This window comes from Rhinolophus sinicus, chromosome 18 (assembly GCF_057876585.1).
Source record: "Rhinolophus sinicus isolate RSI-liver-muscle chromosome 18, RSI-T2T, whole genome shotgun sequence".
Taxonomy (NCBI): Eukaryota; Metazoa; Chordata; class Mammalia; order Chiroptera; family Rhinolophidae; genus Rhinolophus; species Rhinolophus sinicus.
The window spans coordinates 37060673-37077104 of NC_142518.1; the positions used below are offsets into that span (position 1 = coordinate 37060673).

The 16432-nt window shown below is 50.9% G+C and overlaps 2 protein-coding genes across 3 annotated transcripts in view; one reads left to right on the top strand and one right to left on the bottom strand.

The window, feature by feature from the left end:
• SYN1 (synapsin I) overlaps positions 1 to 16432 on the bottom strand; it is a 54498-nt gene that overhangs the window by 1947 nt on the left and 36119 nt on the right. For both annotated transcript variants that reach the window (XM_019716710.3, XM_019716711.3), the window contains exons 6-12: positions 3985 to 4047; positions 3076 to 3218; positions 2904 to 2978; positions 2705 to 2807; positions 1320 to 1460; positions 910 to 997; positions 223 to 814 (exon numbers count right to left, since the gene is read on the bottom strand). In XM_019716710.3, coding sequence (XP_019572269.1) covers positions 223 to 814; positions 910 to 997; positions 1320 to 1460; positions 2705 to 2807; positions 2904 to 2978; positions 3076 to 3218; positions 3985 to 4047 — 1205 coding nt within the window. The remainder of the gene's footprint in view (positions 1 to 222; positions 815 to 909; positions 998 to 1319; positions 1461 to 2704; positions 2808 to 2903; positions 2979 to 3075; positions 3219 to 3984; positions 4048 to 16432) is intronic.
• Positions 9032 to 13026, top strand: TIMP1 (TIMP metallopeptidase inhibitor 1). The gene is made up of 6 exons (XM_019716717.2): positions 9032 to 9190; positions 10031 to 10159; positions 10890 to 10969; positions 11468 to 11594; positions 11790 to 11914; positions 12753 to 13026. The coding sequence occupies exons 1-6, from the start codon at positions 9055 to 9057 to the stop codon at positions 12921 to 12923; spliced, it is 768 nt and encodes a 255-aa protein (XP_019572276.1). The 5' UTR covers positions 9032 to 9054; the 3' UTR covers positions 12924 to 13026.

The following is a 16432-nucleotide window of genomic DNA, read 5'->3' on the forward strand; positions in this document are numbered from 1 at the left end:
TGGGATTCTGGTGCTGCATCTCTGCGATGGAGGGAAAAGGACCTGGGATGGAAGGCAGGAGCCTCTCTGGACTGGAGGGGTCTGGCCCAGACTGGAGAGAGAGCTCTCAGGACCCCTGGATAGGATCTGGGTCTGAGGAGCTTGGGAGCTGGGGCTGCCCTCCTGGTGCAGGAGCATGTTTTGGGAGCAGCAAGGCAAGGGCTGCTGTGGGGGTCCCCTTACTTGAGCTGGGGGTGCGGGGGTCCCCCGGCAGCAGCGGTGGCAGGTTGCGGCACGTCCTGGCTAGGTTTCTGGGCCAGCTGTGGCTTGGTGGGGCGTCCAGCGGGACCCGGGCCACTGGGCCGCGGCTGCTGTGTGGTGGGTGGCCCAGTGCGGGGCATGGGACCTGCCTGGCTGGCTTGGCGGGTAGGGCCAGAAGGGCCTGGTGGTTTCTGGGGTGGGCCCTGGCGCTGCTGACCACCCGGTGGAGCCCCTGAGGCCTTTGGTGGAGCCTGACCAGAGACAGATGTCTGACGGGTAGCCTGTGGGGGGCCCGCCTGTCGCTGGGGAGATGGGGAGGCAGGTGGGCGGGCTGCTGGAGGTGCCCCGGGTCCTCCTGCCACCGGCCGTGATTGGCGGCCTTGACCCTGGGTCAGCGGTGGGGCCTGGGACACAGGCTGCTGGGCCGCTGATGTGGGACTCGGTAGGCGCTGGGGCAGGGGGCTGCCAGCTGGGGGTCCAAGGCCGGAAAGGTGCTGCTGGCCCTGCGGGGGTGGGCGCTGCTGCAACGGGGGTCCCTGGCGTTGGGGGCCTGGGCCTGGCTGTGGAGGGCCACCTGAGGGACAGAGAGAGAGTACACATGTGAAAGCCAGCAAGTTGGGTGGAGGGCTGCAGGATGGTAGGGGCCCAGGAATTTGGCCCCTCACTTACCCTGTGGTGGGGGTCGTTGCTGAGCAGGGGGCCCCACAGGCTGCTGGGAGGCCTGGCGGCCCAAGGGCAGGGCCCCTGGGGACAACGTCTGCGGTAGAGGAGTGGAGCAGGAGAGGTTAAAAATAGTTACCAGCCAGGGGAGCATCAGCCAATCAGAATAACACGGGTTCCCTGTGTGCTGGGTATTGCCTGTGTTTGTGGTTGAGCTGAGGGGATGTCAGGTTGTTGGGTGGGGACTCCTTCCCAGGGTAGGGGTCGGGAAGCATTCGGGGGAAGTCAGGGTAGCAGCTATTTATCAATTTTTAAAACAATTGGTCATTGCCACCACACATAATGGCGACACCCTTAGCCTGCTGATGTGCTCTGTGACACAGCATGACCGAAGGCTGGCATGCCCACCCCTAGCTGACCTGGCTGTGGGAGCCCCTGCCAGGGGAGGCATCCCGCTGCCGGGGCAGGGCCTGAGCCATCTTGTTGACCACGAGCTCCACGATGAGCTGCTTGTCTTCATCCTGGTGGTCACCGATGAGTGGCATGGAGGAGCCCACAACCTTGGGGAGGAAAAGGGACCCAGTGAGGAGAGAAGTAGGAGGTGCATGTGAGGGTGACAGTGACAAAGTACTTTAAGTTGGCAGAAAGAATGGTGGCTGCCACGGAAATGAGCTTCAGTTTGAGAGGCACTGAGGCGCAGTGCGTAGGCTGATCTGCAAGGTACGGAGTCATCAAATTAGGACCCATGGGCCAAATCTGGCCCAGCACCTGTTTTTGTATGGCCCCAAGCTAAGGATGGGTTGTATATATATTTTTGAATCAAAGAAAGATTTCATGACATGAAAATTACATGAAATTTCAATTTCAATGTCTATACAGTTTTATCGGAACACAGCGCATTATTTTTTTAACATATTGTCTGTGGCTGCTTTTGCAGAGTTGAATCACTTCAATGATACCATTTGGCGGCAAAGCCTAAAATACACAGTCTGGCCCTTGACAGACAGTGTTTGCTAATCCCTGCTTTATAGTTTGCTAGGTGCTCTGTTCTTTACAAAGAACTTTGTAGTTGACATGGTACTTTACAGTTTACAAAGCTCCTTGCCCTTTACAAAGGACTGTGAAATATATGGTATGTTTAGAGTTTAGAAAGTGCTCTGCAGAGCGCACCATTGATTACAAAATGCTTTACCTCATATAAAGCATTAGTGTTTACCAAGCACTCCGAATTTTCAAGGCATTTCACAGTTTACAAATTGCTTTACTGTTTATCAGGGGCACAGCTGTTTACAAAGAACTTTAGAATTTTGAAAGTGTTTTGCTTCAATAACAAGGACTTCCCAGTTTACAGAGCTCCTTTTTTATAGTTTTATAAAGCACCTTGCTGTTCACCAAGCACATCCTAATTTATAAGGTACGTTACAGGTTACAGAATGCTTTAGTATCAGCCAGTACTCTTTACAAAGTATAGTTTACAAAGTGCTTTACTGTTTGCCAAGGGCCTCTCAGTTCACAGAACACTTTAAAGGTTATTAAGTGCTCTGCCATTCACCAAATGGGCTCAGTTCACAGAGCACTTTATAGTTCAACGAGTATTTTGCTATTCACTAAGGGTGTCCAAGTTCACAAAGCAGGTTAGAGTTTACTAAGTATTTTTCCATTTGCCAGCGTGTCCCAGCTCACAAGGCACTTTACAGTTTATTACACATTTTGCCATTTGCTGAGGACCTTCTGGGCCACGGAGTCCTCTGCCGTGCACCTGCTCCTCCCTTTATTCCTCTTACCAATCTCTGGGTGCTCCCACCTCAATGATGTGATCCCTTCCGTCCTTGCCATGCAGCGCTTCCACGGCACAGATGTCCAGTCCCCCAAAAATCTCTGAGCACGTATCCACCCATAGCTTGTACCTGCCAAGACATAGGGCAAGGAGCCTGTCAGTGCCTTACCGGGCAGCCACGCTCCCCATCCTCACGTCCCCTCCCCGCCGAGTTTGGGCCAGCCACCTGTCAGACATGGCAATCTGCTCGAGCATTGCAGAACCGGTGTTGGTCTTCCAGTTTCCTGACACTGATGTCCTCCTGGCGGGCAAAAGGAGAGAGGACAGAGACTCAAGGGGACCTGGGCCACGCAGGGCAGGGCAGGGGCCCCTGCTCGGGCCTCGGTCTCTCCACTCACATGTAGGCCTTGTAGTTCTGCCCGATCTTCTGGATGCGCACATCATATTTGGCATCAATGAAGGGCTCGGCAGTGGCGTATGTCTTGGTCAGTGCCACGACACTTGCGATATCCTGGAAGTCATGCTGGTTGTCCACCTTGACCTATGGGAGTGGGGTGGGGATCAGGGCCTGGGCAGGGTAGCACAGCAGTGGGCAGTGGGGCTGCCTCAAGCAGGGGCATGCACACAAATGGCACAGGTGAGCTGAGTACAGAAAAATTTGGTGGGCACACCAAGGCGCTCACACATGCATAATTCTGGGCCTCCTGGTTGTTACATGTACACATAGACACAAAGTTGGGTGCATACAACTCTGTGAACATAATAAACACTACTGAATTGTCTACCTTATGTGAGTATGTTTTATGGCATGTGAAGTATATCTTAATAAAGCTGTGTGAAAATTGTGTGTATATACAATATATGCATACAGACACAAAATCAGTTGTACACACAATATCAAACAGAGAAGCATGGACACACTCCAACATAAAAATTACAAGTCTGCTTTCTACGTACACGAGACAAAATCAGATGTATAGAAAGCATACAGTACCACAAGACCCTTGAATGTAAAAGATTACATAGTGTGTGTTCAACACAGAGGCATGCATATACACAGATAGAATGCTATACACACTAACAAAATAACAGGACACATAAACTTGGCTGAGTGCATGATACAAAATTGGGCCAACAAAATCTAAGAATGTGAGGGAAAGGATACAAATAGATAAAAACACCACAGGACACAATCAAAATTACCCATGTGCATTGAATATACAATATACATCTACATACATGTGCACAATGCCAGGAGTGTACACCATTTACAAACACACATGGACACCCCCCACTTGGGGACTCACCTTGCCCATCCCGGAGTGTGCATGCCCCATCTTCACAACCACGGGGTATGTTGTGCTGCTGAGCTGGTAGGATGGAAAGGCAGAGCATGGTCAGGGCAGGACGACTGATGGCCAGGGCTGGGGTGGTGCTGAGGGGAGCCCATCCAGTGGGAGCCACATTAGGAGCCATTTCACAGAAGAGGCAGGTCAGAGACAGGCATACAGCAGCTGGGGGTCACACAGCGCCTCCTAACTCAAAATCAAACCCAGAGCCCTGTCTGTCTGGCCCCCCCTCCACCACCTCCAAGTTCTAGACTTTCTGCCTCTGCTTGGATAAGGGTGGGAGCCTTTTCCGGAAAAGGGAAAGTTTGTTTATACAGTGACTGGATGATAGAAAAGTGAGTGCATGCCTGGGGCTGTGGTGGTGAGCATGTAGCAACTGGACCCTTCAGCCAGGCCTTGCACGTTAGCCTTGTCCACGTGCATACACAACCTAGAGACACACACACAAACCCCTAGAACTCAGATCTACACGAACAAACCCAGAGATGCCCACGCAGGTTGAGACCCATGAGACGGAGAGACCTGCAACCAACACAGGCTCCAGAGCCCACGTTGCTCTCCAGCTGCACCAGCACCCAGTCATTCAGCCCAGCGCTCAGAGTGCGGGGCGGGGGCCGGCGCTCCAGGCCAGCCTCCTTGCCCAGCAGCACACACAACTCTTTTGGGCGCAGACACATACACAGCCCTCTTCCCATCACCCAAATCCACACAACAGTTAGAGGGACACACACAACATGAAGGATTACCCATGCAATACAGAGACAACCCTCAAGGCACAGCCACAGAACGCAAAGGCACACACAACTTGGACAGGCACACACAACAGAACTGGACACGTAGTCGACACTCACAGACACATACGCAACACTCCTAGGCAAACTCACAACAAACAGAAGGACCCACATCACATACAGAGGTACACACACTTCTAGGTATTCACAGAGCCACCGAGACCCATCACACGGAGACCCACACCACACTCCTGGGCACACAAAAAGAGTATCTAGGGACATGCACACAACCTGCCTTGCCATATGTACAAACGGAGAGGCATACACACAGCTAGAGACACCCACATCCCTCCTAAGCATACACACAACACTTGGGTGTGTGCATGCATGCACACACACACACACACACACACACACTCATTTGCTCACACATTCAGGTACAGGGATATGTCAAGTCTCCCTGATCCTGGGCGGGAGAGAGGGAGCTGATTTGGGCGACCCCAGCCCCACACAGTACAGGATGCACATGGGGCCGGCCGTGCCCTCCCTCTGCTGTGTAGACTGCTGCCCCACAGCGTAGAGATGGTTTTCCCGGAGGGGTGGCGAGGGCGGTGGCGGTTCCCGACAGGCACAGGAAGCCCGCAGGCTCAGAGTGACCGATTGACCTTCAGGCCTTGCCCGCCCTCCTTCCCGCACTCCCACCTTCCTCATTTCCCAAATGACTGTCGTCATTATGGGGCGCTGAGAGGAACTATGTTGGGACGGGCTTGTGAGGATTGTCTAGGTAGTGTTGCAGGGAAACACTGCAGAAGCAGCGTCTGATGTGTGACGTAACATTCAGGCAACACTCAGCTCAGAGGGGAGTGACACATCCACAAGGATATGTGCAACCTAGACCGGCTTTACAGAGGCACACACAACTCCTAGAAGCAACACAAACATACAGGGCTACACAACACACCCAGGTCCACAAATACACCACACATACCACCACCTAAAGCAAACATTCGTCTCTCAAAGGCAGAGACACAGCAGAGAGCTGTGCACAAATGCACACACACAAGCCCAAATTTTCTAGGCTCCTCTTTTCCTAAACCCTCCTTATTTCCTCTGGACCTGAGCCTGAACACAACACTGTGGATATGTGTCTGTGTGTGCCCGCATGTGTGTCTGTGTGTCTGTGTGCGCCCGCATGTGTGTCTGTGCCCACACGTGTGTCTGTGTGTGTGCCCACATGTGTGTCTGTGTGCCCGCACGTGTGTGTGCCTGCACGTGTGTATGTGTCTGTGTGCCCGCATGTGTGTCTGTGTGTCTGTGTGCGCCCGCATGTGTGTCTGTGCCCACACGTGTGTCTGTGTGTCTGTGTGCCCACATGTGTGTCTGTGTGTCTGTGTGCCCGCACGTGTGTATGTGTGTCAGTGTGCCTGCATGTGTGTCTGTGTGTCTGTGTGTGTCTGCATGTGTGTATGTGTGTCTGTGTGTGTCCACACGTGTGTATGTGTGTGCCCGCACGTGTGTCTGTGTGCCCGCATGTGTGTATGTGTGTGTGTGTGCCCGCACCTGTTTCTGTCTGTGTGTGCCCGCACATGTGTGCGTGCAGGGTGCCCTGTACTCTGGGATGCCCTAGAGAGCCCTAGCTTTGAATCTTGGCCTCTCTTCCTCCTAAGGCCATGGGGGACCCTAGGCAGGTCACTTAATTCTCTCTGGGCCTCAGTTTCCTGATCTGTACAAAGGGTACAATTAGGCACAAGCACTTAGTCTGCTCTGGGGATTGCCAGGTGTCTGCTCTGCATACTCAGGTGGGTCCCACGGTCCCCATGGCCCCCACCCAGCTCCCCAGATGGTCACACACATGGACACCCCTCCACGAAACCCTATCAGTTTCAAAACCTGCGCAATAAACCAGATCCACACAACCCCTCACGTGTAGACAGTCGGCGAAACTCTGTGCTGACTCATGTTTCAGAATCACAAAGCTGGCGTCAGAATCAGCTTTGGGTCAGTGAAGTGCTGCAGCAGGACTTTCCCTTCTTTCACTTCTCCCGTTGGTCCCGACACTGACTTACTCAGCCCCCTGTCTCATTCACTCTCACTCCGCCACTTTCACAATCAGCTTCTCCAAATTCCTGGTTTACTTCTGCCCCCACTTCAGAGTAATTTCTTCACTCTCATTCCTGGGCAGGTCACTCAATCCTTTGTGTGTCTCAGTTTCCTCATCTGTATAATGAGAATATGAACAGTCTCTAACTCACAGGGATGTTGTGAAGAGCCAATTAGTTGTCGTGAAAAATGCTCAGCACAATACCTGGCACACAGGAAATCTGCATCCTCTAAAGTGCTGGGTACTATTATTATAATAGTGCTGGGTACTATTATTGGTAAGCCAATACTAATTAACAAGGAGGCAATCAGGATTGACTGAGAGATAAAATACTAAGATTATAGAACCGTGCTTGATAACCAGTAAGCACTCCACAAGAGCTGGTGGTAGTTTTTATTGTGGTGGTATTGTTGTTGACTGAGTTAATCCAGCTTAATTAGCAAGGGGGTATTGGAGATTGAATGAGAGAATTTACACAAAGACTTCAGGGCACAGTACACAGTAAGTGCTCAATAAGTGATGCTAACAACTACCATTATTGTTATTATTGGTCTGTCCTCGTTGAACTAACGAAGGATGTTAATCAGCCCTGAGAGCCCTTTCCCAGGACCCCAGGGAAGATTCAGGCAGCATCTGGAAGCTGTTGGGCAGGGATTGCCTCACCCCACTGTCTAGTCTACTGGGGCGTTGGTCGGGGGTTGGTGGGGAAGGGGCAGGGCAGGACGGGAGGGTATCAGTTTTCTCCTGACTCACTGGCCTCTTTCACCACCATTCAACTCCCCCCACCCCAATGCTCATTAATTCACCAGCACCTTCCCGCTTGCCAAGCCTGGGTTAAGATCCTGGCTCCAGTTGGCCTAGGTTCAAATCCCAGCCATTCCCTGTGATCCTGGGAAAGTTCTTCAATCCCTCTCTGCCTCTTATTTCCTCATTTGTAAAATGGGAATAATGTTGGTACCCATCTCAGAGGCTTATTGTGAGCTTTAAAAAAAAACGAATTATAGTTGACATATAATATTATATTCATTTCAGGTGTACAATATAGTGATTTGATATTTTATACATTATGAAATGGTCACCATGATAAATCTAGTTAGCATCTGTCACCATACAAAGTTATAACAATATTATTGACTGTAATCTCTGTACTGTACATTGCAGTCCCCTGACTTATTTATTTCATAACTGAAAATTTGTACCTCTGAATCCCCTTCACCTATTTTGTCCACCCCCCATCCCTCCTCCCATCTGACAACCACCAGTTTGTTCTCTATCTATGAGTCTGTTTCTGTTTGGTTTGGTTGGTTGTGTTTTTAAGATTCCACATATAAGTAAAATCATGCAGCATTTGTCTTTTTCTATCTGATTTATTTCACTTAGCATAATACCCTCTACTAGGTCCACCCATGTCACAAACATTGTGAGCTTTAAGTGAGATAAATGATGTTGAGTGCCTGGTACACAGTTGGTGGTATGTAAATGCTGACTATTTGCCTGTGTTTTTTGAGAGGGATTAAGACCCAGGCTCTGGCTCCAGGCCACCTGAGTTCAAATCCCAGTTCTGTCCCTTATTAACTGTGATCTTGGTTAAGTCATTTCATCTCTCCATGCCTCAGTTACCCCAGATTGTATTCTTCCTCCATTCACCTGCTTTATTTCCCTCCACTACTTCTTCTTAGCCTCCTCTATGCCTCCCCAACCCTTCACCAGAATGTCGGGTGTATCAGAGAGGAATGTTTGCTTTTTTTTCTTTTTTTTTAAGGAGGGCGCAGCTCACGGAGGCCCATGCGGGGATCGAACCGGCAACCTTAGTGTTATCAGCACCATGCTCTAACCAACCGAGCTACCCGACCACCCCTCCAGAGAGGAATTTTTGTGTATGTTTGGCATACAGTAGGTGCACTAGAAATGTTCACCGATGAACAAACTAATTCAGGCTTCAGCCATGGGGAGTTTGTGGGTTTGTGGGTGATTGGATAGACTTTGGAGAAAGTTTGGAAGCTTTAGGGAATTGCACTGGGGGAATCCTGCCTCTAAGCCCTCCATTGAGGCCGCCTACAAGGACTGGGGCCGATTTGGAGATGGGGGAGGGGGATGACCAAGGCGAGGCCCTGGGGGAGGGAGAGGAGGCTGAAGCCCGTTTTCGGCAGCCCTCGGCCCGCCCCTTGGCCTCCACTGACGGTGGGCGGATGAGTAATGCGTCCAGGAAGCTTGGAGGCCTGTGGTTTCCGCACTACTGCCACCCCCGCCCCTCGAGTGGACATTTATCCTCCGCTGCTCTGGCCCTGCCGCCATCACCGCAGACCCAGCGCCCAGAGAAGCTACATCAAAGGTAGGCAGGGGCCTGCCTGGGTGGCAGCAGGGCTTAAAGCAGAGCTCGAGCTTTCCTGCCTCGGCTGCTGGCTGCCGGACACCTGGCTGCTCAGCCAGGCTGGATGGGGGTGGAGTGGGGTACCAGGACCCTGGGCTGGTCAAGGGAAAGGGGGGGAGGGTGCTGGAACTGCTCCCCCAATCCCGGCACTCCAAACTCCTCCAAACCCCTGACATCCATCCCCACTCTCCCAAACTCATGAAACCCTAATACAACAGAAGCCTCCTAAGCGGCCAACTAACTGCCCTGAATTCCCTCATTGCCCCCCAATCCTCCAGACTCCTAAATCCCCAACTCCCTAAACCTGGAGACTCATCTGCTCCCAAATCCCTCTGGCACCCCCACCCTCTTAAACCCCCCAAGTCCCGCAACTCCCTAAACCCTCAACCTCCTCCAAATCCCTCAGCCTCCCTCAACTCCCCCACCTCCTCTATCTCTCAATATGCACAACTCTGAAACTCCCAACCTCCCCCAAACTCCTCCAGCTCAAAAACCCCAAATTTCTCACCCCAACTGCTCTCAACTTTCCGACTTCCCCGAACCCCCTAAATACCCAAACACCACAGCCCCATAATCTCCCCCACTCACCCAGTCCCTTAAATCACTCAAATTTCACAACTCTGAAACTCCTGACCCCCTAAACTGTGGACTCTTAAATCCCCACCTCCACTTAAAATCCCCAAACTCCCCAACCCCTTATTCCAAGTACAGTTACCTCATCCCCCTCCAGGCTGCTTGGTGGTGGTGGGGGGACAGGATGGGGTGGGAGGCCTCCCTGACCCCTCCTCCCTACCTCTGCAGAACCCACTATGGCCCCCTTTGCGCCCCTGACCTCCGGCATCCTGTTGTTACTGTGGCTGACAGCCCCCAGCAGGGCATGTACCTGTGCCCCACCCCACCCACAGATGGCCTTCTGTAGCTCCGACCTTGGTGAGTTACCCTACTCTGCCCACACGCTCTGTGCTTTGGTTTCCCCCTCAGTCCATTGGGGTTCACGACGAGGCTCACCTCTAGAACAGTTCCAAACTCAGCCCTGCCCTGACTCTGCTTTTGCCACACTGGCATCCTCGTGGTTCCCTGATTACTCCAGGTCCAGTCCCAGCTCACGGCCTTTGCACTGGCTGCTCCCTCTGCCTGGTACCCCCTTGCCCCCAGGTATCCATATGGGTGGCTGCCTCAAAAGTCACCTTCTCAAAATTTTAATCCCTGTTCCCTAATACTCCTGATCCCCCTTACCCAACTCTGAAGTCCCCGGTCATACTTAGTACCTGCTGACATTCCATAGACTGATCTATTTTGCTTGTGTTTAGTCTGCCTCCTTCTGGCTAGAATGTGAGCTTCACAAGGGAAGGGATTTCTGCGTTTTGTTCACTGTTGTGTCCCTAACACCCAGAACAGTGCCTGCCACACAGCAGGCACTCTAGAATATTTGTTGAGTGAATGAACACGTGATGAATACATGAAAAAGGCTTAAAGCAGTGCCTGGCAGAGTAGGCACTCAGTATATAGGTAAATCAATGAACAGAACTGTTAGTGTGTTGTTTGGCATCCAGTGATTGATCTCTAAGTATGTGCTTTGTTAGTATGACTGTTGTGATCGTTTTATTTTTATTGGCTCACGGAGTTCATTTGACTCATTTTACCCCCTCCTCTCCGGCAGTCATCAGGGCCAAGTTCGTGGGGTCCCCAGAAGTCAATCACACCACCTTATACCAGCGGTATGAGATCAAAGTGACCAAGGTACCCCTACGGCCCTTTCCTCAGCAGTTCCTAACAGCTTTCTCCCTGTCAAAAAAAAAAAGGAAAGGAGGGAGGGAGGGGGAGAGGGGGAGGGAGGAGAGGGGGGTGGAGAGCGAGCGAGAAAGAAAGAAAGAAAGAAAGAAAGAAAGAAAGAAAGAAAGAAAGAAAGAAAGAAAGAAAGAAAGAAAGAAAGAAAGAAAGAAAGAAAGAAAGAAAGAAAGAAAGAAAGAAAGAAAGAAAGAAAGAAAGAAAGAAAGAAAGAAAGAAAGAAAGAAAGAAAGAAAGAAAGAAAGAAAGAAAGAAAGAAAGAAAGAAAGAAAGAAAGAAAGAAAGAAAGAAAGAAAGAGAAAGAAAGAAAGAGAAAGAAAGAAAAAGAAAAGCCTCTGGCTGTTGGTTGGTGAGCAGGAAGTTAGCTGTGATCTCAGGATGCTGGTATATGAAGAAGATAGTGGGAGGATTATGTCAGTAAAAGAGACTCTTCCCCTCATCCATCGACAGATGTTCAAGGGGTTCAATGCCCTGGAGGATGCCCATGACATCCGGTTCGTCTACACCCCGGCCATGGAGAGCGTCTGTGGATACAACCACCGGTCTGAGAACCGCAGTGAGGAGTTTCTCATCGCTGGTGAGGCCCCGCCCCCTCGCCCTGGGCCACACCCACCCGTTCCTCAGACGCTGCTGGGCAACCTGGGCCCGGCTAGGCTCTGAGGGAAGGGTCTCAGTTGAAATGGGGGCCGCCCGGGGGGACGCCAATTACGTGCCTCCTGACCCCGGCCTAGCCAGTCAGAAGCTGCCTGTTGCCTCCCCCCCCCCCACGCAGGACAACTGTGGAAAGGGAACCTGCACATCACCACCTGCAGTTTCGTGGCTCCCTGGAACAGTCTGAGTTCTGCTCAGCGCCGGGGCTTCACCAAGATCTATGCTGCTGGCTGTGAGGAATGCACAGTGAGTGCCTGGGCCCTGCCCACTACCTGGACAGTGCTCCTTGGACTCTTCCCCAAACCAGGGCTTGTTTCTTGCTCCCTCTAGCCATTCCTTGTCCCTTTGGCTGCTCCCCAAATCCTTGTGCTGTCCCTGATCTCTCTTGCTGTTCCCCCAGGCCTGAGACCGTTCCCCTAACATTCTGGTTGTACCTTTGCGTGGCTTCCCTGGACTTTCTGGCTGCTTCCTGTCCCTCTAACTCTCCTTTGCTACTCTTCTATAGTCCTGATGTCTGTTCCTGACCCCCTGGGATTGTTTCTTGGTTCTCTAAAATGTTCTCCAAGAACCCAAAGTGCTGTTCCCCAACCCACTGACTCTTCCCCAGCACATGTGATTGTTGCTTTCCAGCTGTGACCGTTCCACACACAAGGGCGAGTTACATTGCCCTCTGACTATCCAGGACTGTTCCCTGATGGCCCTGAATGTGTGCTGACCCAGTGACTGTCTGAGCTCCACGGCTCCTTCCTATGCTTAAGTTCCCCACCCGCTAGCTGTTCCCTGCTGTTGCCAGTTGTTCCCTATCCCATGGGACAGTTCCTCAGGAGAGCCACCTGACTGACCCCTATGTCTGTGCCCAACCACCAGGAAATAGATCCTTTTGCTAGATTACTGTCACATCACCGAACCCAATGACTGCTCCCCCAATGGGAGGGACTGTTCTTGAGTCTGTACCCAGATGGAGTGATACCAGGTCTCTCCAGCAGCTCAATGTCGAAAGCTGAGGAGGGGAAGTTCTGTTCTGTCGGGGAGGGCGGGGCAGGAGGACAAGCCCTCAGAGATGCGTGTCTCTTCCCTCTTCCAGGTGTATGCCTGCTCATCAATCCCCTGCAAACTTCAGAGTGACACTCACTGCTTGTGGACAGACCAGATCCTCACAGGCTCTGACAAGGGCTTCCAGAGCCGTCACCTTGCCTGCCTGCCACAGGAGCCAGGGATGTGCAACTGGCAGTCCCTGCGGCCCCGGATCGCCTGAGTTCTGCCCCCAGCAGAAGCCCAAACCTGCACAGTATTCACCCCCTTTCCCACTCCTGTCTTTCTTTCTTTTAGACAATGAAATAAAGACCTACCACTCAGCAGGCAGTGTCCCTGTGCAGTGTCTGGGAACAAACTTATGTCAGTGATGACCTGGTGGGAGTACCCTGGGACCAATGCTGAGGGGATGAAGGGTGTAAAATGTTGGCTTTTTATATTTTACACAAAATTTGAGGTATCAGTAATAATTCTACACATTGGCATTAGCATTCGTGATCTGCAATGTCAGCAATTTAACCTGTGTTATCAACCACAGCTTACTGGATAATCTCTCTACTCAATACTTTAAAACATTTTACTGATTAATTTATAATTCCTATTTGCACAAGGTACTCTAGTTCATAAACTACCCACTGCTGCCAAATCACTACCTCACTGGCAAATTGCCCTGTTCACAAATCCCTCGGGTCCACAGGCTCATTGACAAATGCCCCATCAATGGGCTAACAGTTCTTGTTTCGGGCACTGTCCTGATGCCATCCAGTGAGGGCATTCTGCCCCATCCAAATCTGTGGCTGTTACTGTCCCCACCCTTAGGTCTTATACTGTGAGTCTGACTTGAGTGAAAGGGAAAAAGCCCCAGGGGTCTGAGACCCCCCCAACCACATAACCCAGCCAAGGACTCTGGAAGAAGGGGTGGCCCTGCATGGCCCCCTACCATGGCCTGCAGGAGACTCCTTGGAAGTGGTTGTTTGGGGAATAGGAAAGATGGGGAGAAGGTATGATCTGGAAATCCCCAATCTCTGCCGTTCCCCCCTTCTCCTACCCCTCCTTCCCTCACTTCTCTGACCAACTTTGACAGCAGTGAAGTGCAGATAAGGGTTCAAAATCAGAACCAACCAGGTACGTTAGCCCAACCCCCCCCCACACACACCTCCCCTTATACAGCTGTCCCCTCACCAAAACTGGGGCCTCTAGATCGAAGCCTCACCTTTCTGGCTCATCTTCCCCCATAAAACCTTAGCTAGAGACCCTCCCACCCAACATTCCCTTCCTTAGGCCTTCCTGCTCCCACAGCTGGTCCCAGGCCCCTCCAGTCCCTGACTCTTGCCTTTTACACTCTGAAGGTCCTCAGTCAGCTGAGGGCCCTGGGAACTAGAAATTCAGATTGGTGCAAACATTCCGTGGAACCCTCCAGTGACCTGTTGCTCTGAATCTGCTTGAAAAAAGGCTGCAAAATATCTTCTTTGGTGGAGAAAAGGACGCCTCAATTCCCTCCCATCAGACTACCCACTGCTCCTGCCAATAAAAACCCAGGTCTCCTTCAGAGTGGCCCCTGTATCCTCTGTGGCCTGCTCCTTTTGCACTCCTAGAGGTTCCCCCAGGGCCCAAGGGATGTCCTAGGATGGGATGGGTGCATTTTGAACACCCAGTGCTCATCTGCCGGGGCAGAGCACCTCACTCCAGCAAGTTTTACATCAACATCTATTCCTTGGTTATGCCCTGGGGGGATCTGAACCCCGTCCGCCAAAAGGGCTAAATGGCAGGCTTCACTGATAGGTATAACTGTAAGCGAAGGGCCCGGGCCCTGCTTTGGCCCTGGTGGCCATGTCACTATTGCCTCAGTTGCCTGCAAGAGTTTGGCAGCTCCTGACACTTCACCGAATCCTAGTACTAACAGCTGTCTGCACTCTTAGGCGGTTCCCTGACCCCAGTGGCAGTTCCCTGAGCCCTCAGCTGGTTTAACCCTGGGGAGGAAGGAGACGTAGAAAGTGGCAATGAAAGGATGGAGCCCAGTGTGGAGGCCATTCTCCTGCCAACCTGCCTACCTACAGGTGGTGCCCCAGATTAATACATCAGTGCTTCATGGCCAGGGCTATCCGACTGCAGCTCTTTCCAGTGTCCAGAGCAGCGTACAAGGCCGCCTGCCCCACAACCTGGCAGGAGTTCCTGGCAGGATATCTGCAGTCCTGGGGTCACTGTATCTTCCCATCACTCTTTTTAGAAAATCCACTAAAGTGAGGAAAGTGAGTTAATCCCCACCCTAGCATTTGGAGTGTCTGTGGATAAATCTCTGCTTGGGAGAGTCACTGATGCCTGAGAGGAAGTACGTGGGGGTGACAGCCCTGTGAGGGTAGCCTGTGGGCTGGCCCTTCCCTCACTGGAGCCTCAGTACTTCTCCCTGAAAAATGGGCCTCACAGTCCCTACCCCGTATCCTTCCAAAGCAGAGGCTAGGGTTGGAGGGTGATCCATGGGTGTCTTCTCCCCTTGGGTATTTTTTCAGGTCAAAACACATGAAGTTCTCATAACAATAACTTCATGTGCAGTATGACTAACAGTGGTTTAATTTCTAGACAGGTAGTGTAGTGAGAAAGAGCATGAATGCTGGGGCCAGGTCACTTGCTTTTAAATCGTGCCCCTTCCATGTACTAACTCTGTGTCCTTGGGGAAATCACATTACCTCTTTTTGCCTGTTTCCTCACCTGTAAAATAGGGATTGAAAAATGCTTAATACATAGGCACAATGTGAGCATTAAATGAGGTCATACATGTAAAGTGCCTGGAACAGTGCTAGTCACATAGCACTTATGAGTATTAGTTATTAGTAGTATGATAAATATAATGTATAACATTCGTAGTGATAATTCTTATCAGGAATGATTATTTGCAATATTACAAATAATGTTAAATAGCAGGAATGATAACTTACAATAGTGGAAATAATATATAATATCAGTAGTAATAATTTAATGCACCCTGGAAACCTTAGTTTAACTTGCGATCCTGCTAGTCTCCCGCAGAGATGTCACACAGATCTAATACGCTCATTTGTTTTCCTATTACTATGATGCTTGTACGCTGCTCCCCAGTGTGCAAATCCTCCTACTGAAAAATACCAACATTTTCAGACTTCTAAGGACAACCCCACTCCCCAGGGATAAAGTTCCCCACTATGCTGCCCTTGCTGTGGGCAAACCATCACGTCTATAAATCCCTACTGTCGCCAAAACTACAGGTGACAAATCTCTAAGCCTTTGGTTAATCTTTCCTTTGAAAATCCCCCTTTTATCACTGTACAAATCCATTCTTTCACAAATACCCCACTAACAAATACCTCTGTTGAACTATCTCCTTATTCATAAATATCCCACTGACATATCCCCATTGATGACCCACACTGACAAATCTCCCTGTTCACAAATACCCAGCAGCAATCCATCACGCACTGATGGACTCCAGTGACAGATATCTCTCTCCATAACTATCCATTCATTGGCATATCTCCTACTGATGGCCCAGTTCATAAATACCATAAATATCTTTCTATGACATAACTCCCACTGACAACCTCTATTGACAAATCTCCACATTCATACATCTTGACCCACTGGCAAATCTACTTCCCCATTCATACATGCTCACCAAATTACTCCCATTGAAAAGCCCCCTTGTAAATCTTCCCATTCAGAAATATCCATCATTGTGATCTAGTTCATTGATAAGCCTGT